Raw genomic sequence first — 6,613 nt, forward strand, 5'->3', positions numbered from 1 at the left:
TTAGGTGGGAAGGACCATGGCTTGTTGTCAAGAAGCTGTCTGATGTAACGGTTCGTATCCAGCTTAAGCGTAATGGCAAGCCAAAGGTAGTCTTTGTAGACCGACTAAAACCGTATGTCGGTGAGGCAATCGAACCGTGGATTGTCAGTCCAGGGATGAGGTGACAGAAACCCTCCCCATGGATGCAATCCCCGAGGTTTATGATGACAAAGAGTCGTCTGAGGAGTTGGCTGAGGTGGCCGAAAATGAGGTTCCTGTGGAGCATTCCATCACAGAAGATTTGAGTCCAAGTAGTCCAGCCGATCAGTCAGAACGGCAGGATGAGTCAGCGCCAAGACGGTACCCAAGACGGGCCCACAAATTGCCCCTGTGGTATCGTTAGAGTCCAGATTTGTTGTTAAGGTCGTCTAAGGGATGCGAGTCCAGTCTCCCCTGTTTCATCCCCTGCATCCTCCACTCCCCTACTCGAAGAGTTGGCGAGACAATCCCAGCCACGCCCCGAAGTGTCCCATTCCAGAGAGACATCCCCCCTGTTGAAGATAAGGACGGCAACTGTGCGGTTCCAGTCATCATCTCTGCAAGCAAGTGTCCACTGATGAGAACGGGCGTCCCGTCGACTCAAGTGAACGACGTGTTCAAGTTTAATGTATTTTTTTGTTTTTATCTAAGGTTTCTAAAGTTTTCTAAGGTTTTAAACAGTTCTTAAATGTTTTCTTAATAGTTTTGTTGAAAGTTTCATAAATGTTTTTATAAAAGTTTATTGTCGGTAAAGAAAAACAATGTATATAATTTAATGGAAAAATTCGTTGTTTAAACTCCGTAAAATTTATCCTAGTTAAATCATGTAAAATTCGATTAGCGAAAATCTTGCCATCAAATTTAGTGTACATTTCATCAGTCTAAGATTATCCTTAAATTTCTGCCCTTAAAATCAGTGCAAATGTTCCCCTTAATTTCTTGTGAATATTTAATGAACTAAAATTTGAGCCAGAAAAGTATAATTTTCATTAAATTTCTTGTGAATATTTAATGAGCAAAAATGTGATTCAGATGCTATACGATAATTCCCTGTGAAATCTTGTGAATATTTAATTAGCAAATGTTGGTGAAGTTGTACATGTACATGGATTTTCGACACGTTGTACTGTGCACTTAGAATCTTGTGCATATTTAATGAGCTGAATTTTGGTGTTCTTGCACATGTGAAACACTTGTACATGTAAGTGACATGTGAGGAAGGTACATGATATATTTTGTGAATATTTAATGAATTTTGAAATCAGCTTCCTCTCTTATGTTTTCTTTTAAATTTAAAAGATGAAGTTAAACTTTATGTTTCTATTGTCTTATGTTTTCTTTTGAATTTTATAGATGAAGTTAAGCTTTAAGTTTTGTATTGAATTATTTTGAAGAAGTAAAGATGTAGTCACACTTTCCTTTTATTTTTGTATTATGGCTTTAGAGTATGGGGACATCCTCTGCCATGCTCGGGGCCTTGTGGCGGAAAGTGTTTAGTTGTGACGTCATTCCATAGCTCTAACGCTTAATCACTTGTGTGCAGTGACCGGGCGGAGCTTACGAGCTCCGTGGGCTGCTACGCGTACGTGATTGGCCAATAACTCCCATAAGTTTAGCGCACCATAGGGTTAGTGCATGCACGTGGTTTGTAGACATGACGTAGCGTCTGGTACATGTATATAAATGCGTGCCTGGGGAGCGCGCTCGGTTTTAATTCTGCTTTCAGACCAGGTTTGGGTTCTAGCGGTTTAGTTGTTGGGACTGATTGATACAGTTGTGGAGATCGTTGTTAGGTGAGAAACTATAGCTGGTTGAGTGTATAGTTTTGGGGCTCAGCTGTTTTCGGTGTTGAGTGCCGCCTGTCACATGAAAATCCGACTCCTATGGAAATCGGACCCCTATTTCCCTATTATTGGTTGATCCCTCGCACGTGACAGGTCACTCTCCCGAAACGATCCTAAAAATAGCACAGTATCGTACTCACGCGTGCGCAGTACTACCAATGAGTCCACATTTCATGGAGTCGGATATTCACGCTACACCTGGTGTAGCTGCGACAGCGGGCAGAGAAGTCGGTAAATTACTTGTACTCTGCGTGTGTAATTGCTTAGGCGATTTGTGTACAAAGTCGGTGTAGCTGTACTGGGGTTGCGCTGGTATGTGTAGCTGAATTCTGGCTTACACGCACGGCGTAGCGGGTACCCTGCTATAGGACTGTATACATTGCTAAGCGGCTGTTGTGCACCTGTGATGCTGTGATATTGCTAACTTAGCGATTTATTACTAGCGCTGTGCATAGTTGCTCATTGCTGCCATTGTTGTCTAGTGCTTAATGCTGTGTGCATTGTTGCATAGGCTAGCAGCGGGCTATCTTCAGTAACTAAGGACCCTGTTAATAAAACAACCAACCGAATCACATCCTAATTGTTGTACTTGATTATTGTTGAATAAATTACGATCATTGTTGTTTGAGATTACTGACAATTCTGCTTCCAGTGTTTATGTTTACAGGATTATTGTGCAATTAATTAACGGAGATAAATAATCAACACTCATTCATAATCGGGCGGTAGATTTCCACCAAAACGGACCTGCACCCTTAGCCTTGAAGATCGCTCTGAGTGATCTCTCGTCTAGGGAAGAGCCTTGGTTTGGGAAGATTGTCTTCACCCCACTAGGAGTTAGACTTATCCTAACAGACTTAGGTTGGTCCGGGGGGTTCCCGCCACAATATCCTAGATTTTAAAGGTGTTACATGCAGAACTTCACTTAAACAGTTGTCCCGACATTTGGGGTTCTTTTTTTTTACTCACCCTGATAGTTCTTAAATGTTTTACAATGACTAAGACGATTCTAGACGATTTTATCTTAGGTTAGGCAACCTGTGCACTTGCGTTGGGTTGAATTGAGTTTGGTTGGATTTACGCCACAAAAGTACAAGTAATCCGCCTTTTGATTTTGTAGTACGTGCAACGTATATATGCATACCTTATTCTCTCCAAAAAGTGGATTTTGTTTAGTTTGTATTTTTTTTTTTAACGGATTTCATTTTGGGCACAAATAATCCGCTCTGTGAGAGCCAAAATTAATGCCTGGCTACCAATAATTCGAAATTTGTGAAGAAATAATTCACTAACTAAATGTTGGTGGATTTAAGTTAAATGTGTCATTTATAAGCGAATATAATTTATATTGCTGGGAAAATTTAAAAAAAAAAAAAAAAATTGGGGAAAAACAGTCTACTTTCCGAGGTGAAACTCAAAAACAGCACGGGGAATGCATCTTTGAATCTCAGAGAAATGGCAACATCATTCTAAATACGCTGCTGTACTCACCCCGAAACTTTTGCAAAAAGAACCCTCCAAATAGTTAATCTTGTTTGGCGCATTCACCCCATCCTGAATACATCCCCGCACTGCTTCTCTGAAGGCAGCCAAGATATCCGTCATCCTGTACACACACAATGCTGAGTGATCCAGGGGTACATCACTGGTACCCGGAGCTCCTTGGTTCTTGGCAAACACAGCATACAGCACCTGCTCGTCTGCATGGAGACCCAATGATGCCGCTAGATCAGGTCCTGCTGGTCCAAAGTGAGCTGCTTGCACCAAGCTGTACACACTGCCATCTGATCCACTGCACTGTAGGGTAATTTCTGTGTAAGCGTCTAGGTTTGGACCGCCTTGACAAACTCTGCTTATCTTTGAGACCAAACTATCGAAGTCCTCTTTTTGGGAGACAACGAAGTAGGTGAAACCCCCGAGGTCAAATGCTGCAGCGTACTTAAGATGTACCACTGATATAGGGAAACCGCTGAAGATGGAGTTATCATCGTCTGTCGCTGCTAAAAAACTAGCAGTTTCGAGGGATCTTCTTGTAATTGGTCGAAAGTGTCCTCGAGAGTCAACATTTTCAGGACTGTATGTAACTGCAACGTAAAGCTTTGCTTTTCCACCTCGCCCTTGAGTAAGCATCCAAACAGTAGATACATCCTCAAACCCAGCAGCAACGTTAGGAACTGACTCCATTATTACGTTATTAATGCCCCGTAACTGTCGTAACTGACAAATGCCATCATACACACCACCACATGTTATCAGGCTGTTTGGCCGGGTACTGTCAACTACCAGTATCTTGTTGTAGTTATTTGTAAGGTGACAGGGCATCACACTATCTGACCTGCTGTCACCACAGGTTGAAACATTCTGTATCTCTTCCAAACTACTGTCCAACCTGTACAACCAATTGACAGCTCCAACATACACATCACCATGGTCACTCAAGGTAAAATGATTGAACTTTGATACACGTCTTGGGGGTTCTTCCAAAATATCAGGATTATCAAAGCTGGCCAACTCATAGTCTGACAGGTCTCCGAGCCACTCAGCTGATGTGGTAAAAACATTTACACAGATGATGCTCCAAGACAGAACAATTGCCCACGGGAGGGTGGAGTGTCTCCTACAAGACTCCATAATATTTAGTTCACGGGGATGTTTGAGATGGCAATGCACCGTTTTGTTCAATGCAGTGGGTCGTAGAGAAAAGTCTATAGCCACAGACTGTAAAAAAAAAAAAATAGATAAATAAAAATTACCAAGGTTTACAGTACAGTAAGGGAATCCATACAATGAAAAGATTTACAAATAAAGGATGGTTCTCCTTATTTCTAAATGATTTTTTTTCACAAACGTTCTAACTGTTAGTTTTGCACAAAGTCAATTTCTGGTTATGAAACGAATGTCCAGATCTGATCTTTCGGACTCTTGTCCAAAGCCTAGAAATTTCAGGGAAAAGGTTCTCCTTCGTTTACCTGATTATATACAAAGGGGTGAAAATTAAATACTTTTATGATTGAAGAGACAAAACAAAATCCAAAATAGGACTGGATGTCGATTTCATTGTTTGTATCGTTCTAAAAAAACACACACACACAACTTTTTCCACTTTCGTGGAAAGGAAAATGGAAAATTTACGGTGTGATATCCAAATGCAGTTGGCTTTTGCTCGTCTATAAGAAATATTGGTTCGGAATTGACAATGACTTCTGGTTAACACCGATGTACATGTACTGGATAGTTAATGTCATACTCGGTTCTCCGATTGTTCAGCAACCCGGATCTACTACTGTATGGGTCTTCCCAAAAGCTATCAAGCTGCAACAATATTAATGGTGGAGAACCATTAACACGGAAGAAGCACCTTTAAGACTTGGATTTTGTTCGAATGGGGCTTTTGTTTATTTTTAAGAAAAAATTGGCCCTTGAAAACACAAAACAAGGAATATCTCTATCAAAATAAAATTTTGACGAAGCTGGCAAGCACACTATTAGACGTGAAAATTGAGGAGAATTATTCGGAAGCATTTGGAAATTCCAGTCTAAAAAATATATATCTTGAAGGATTGAAATGATGAATGTCTTTAAAGCTGGATATTAAAGCGAAATGTTGTCGTCTTTCTTGTCAATTAAGCGTGACCTCTTTTCGTTGATGTTCTATACAGATTAAATCTTAAATGTAACCCTTATTGATATCTTTTGACTGAAAGCAGGTTCGCACAGTCCATCTGTTTACCGCTGGCCCTCTTAAGTGCAAAACGTTGTAGAATCCCACATTAGTCTTCGCCCTTAGTTCCCCATTCGTTCTTCCTCATAAATAATTTATATTATACTAGACTGTGGAATAACCAATGACTGTATGACGACTGTTTGAAGCTGTGGGGAAAAGTTATTAATTCAAGATATCAAACGTACCTGATAGTGTAGGTTGAATCACTAGCACTCAGGAAATAGTCTGTGACACTTGGAAATATTGGATTGTACAAGAACAGTCACATCTATAAAAGAGCAAGATGTGCCCATTGCGTTAACCGCCACAAGTAACCGTGCTAATGGGCTAGACGCTGAGCAGTTAGTTGTAGATATAGTTTAGGCTGTCTCAGGAGTGCGAGGTGATTCTCCTCACGATCCCTCTGCTTAGTCTAAAGAGCAAAAGTTGAGTGACTGATGCTGGGTTCAATACTCCAATGAAAGTTCTTCATGTTTGTTAAATGATTACCACTCAGCCCATAGCCACAGCAACATGAACACACGTAGAGTGGCAAAAATATAATGTCGATGGGGTACGCAGTGCAGTATTGTATACATATTGATAGGAAAACAAAATAGAAAGGTTTCTTCATGGGCCAACGATCATCATTTGTTAAGTTGCCGTAGCTGATTTTCTACATAGGCCTGGTTTAAATTTTGGGGTTTCGTTTCCGGGTGTTGAAACTCAAGGTCTTTTTAACAGTTCCCTGAACGGTTGGTGAACTCGCTCAGTTGACGGTACACTCAGTGTAAGTTGTTACTGTGAAGAACAAAATATTTTTTTTAAATTACTGACTGGTTTCTATAGTTCTTGAGACTGACAAGAAATCTAGTTGTGACAAAAACAAATCCAATTCACAGTGAATTTTCCCTTTTACTGTTGACTATTATTTCAAAGAATGTTCTATTTTACTTTGATAAATTTAAATGTCAGGTAAACTTTTACTGTTTTCCATTTATATCCGAATACAATTCCTTTATAAAGAGAGTGTAGTCCTAATCTTTTT

The 6,613-nt window shown here is 40.2% G+C and overlaps 1 protein-coding gene across 1 annotated transcript; it reads right to left on the reverse strand.

The window, feature by feature from the left end:
- Nucleotides 1-2,321: 2,321 nt before the first annotated feature.
- Nucleotides 2,322-4,046, reverse strand: LOC119738514 (plexin-B-like). The gene is made up of 2 exons (XM_038213415.1): nucleotides 3,425-4,046; nucleotides 2,322-2,407 (listed from the first exon to the last, which is right to left on the reverse strand). Exons 1-2 carry the CDS (start codon nucleotides 4,044-4,046, stop codon nucleotides 2,322-2,324), a joined length of 708 nt encoding a protein of 235 aa, XP_038069343.1.
- Nucleotides 4,047-6,613: the final 2,567 nt, after the last annotated feature.

This window comes from Patiria miniata, unplaced genomic scaffold (assembly GCF_015706575.1).
Source record: "Patiria miniata isolate m_02_andy unplaced genomic scaffold, ASM1570657v1 HiC_scaffold_3, whole genome shotgun sequence".
Lineage (NCBI taxonomy): Eukaryota > Metazoa > Echinodermata > Asteroidea > Valvatida > Asterinidae > Patiria > Patiria miniata.

What these genes read in the sequence shown, in the direction of transcription:
- LOC119738514 (XM_038213415.1), bottom strand. Translation starts at nt 4,046, where the DNA reads ATGGAGTCAGTTCCTAACGTTGCTGCTGGGTTTGAGGATGTATCTACT. An exon ending in CAGAGAAGCAGTGCGGGGAT is followed by an intron (nt 2,408 to 3,424) that starts GTATTCAGGATG and finishes TTTTATTAACAG; the next exon opens with GGTCCTTAGTTACTGAAGAT.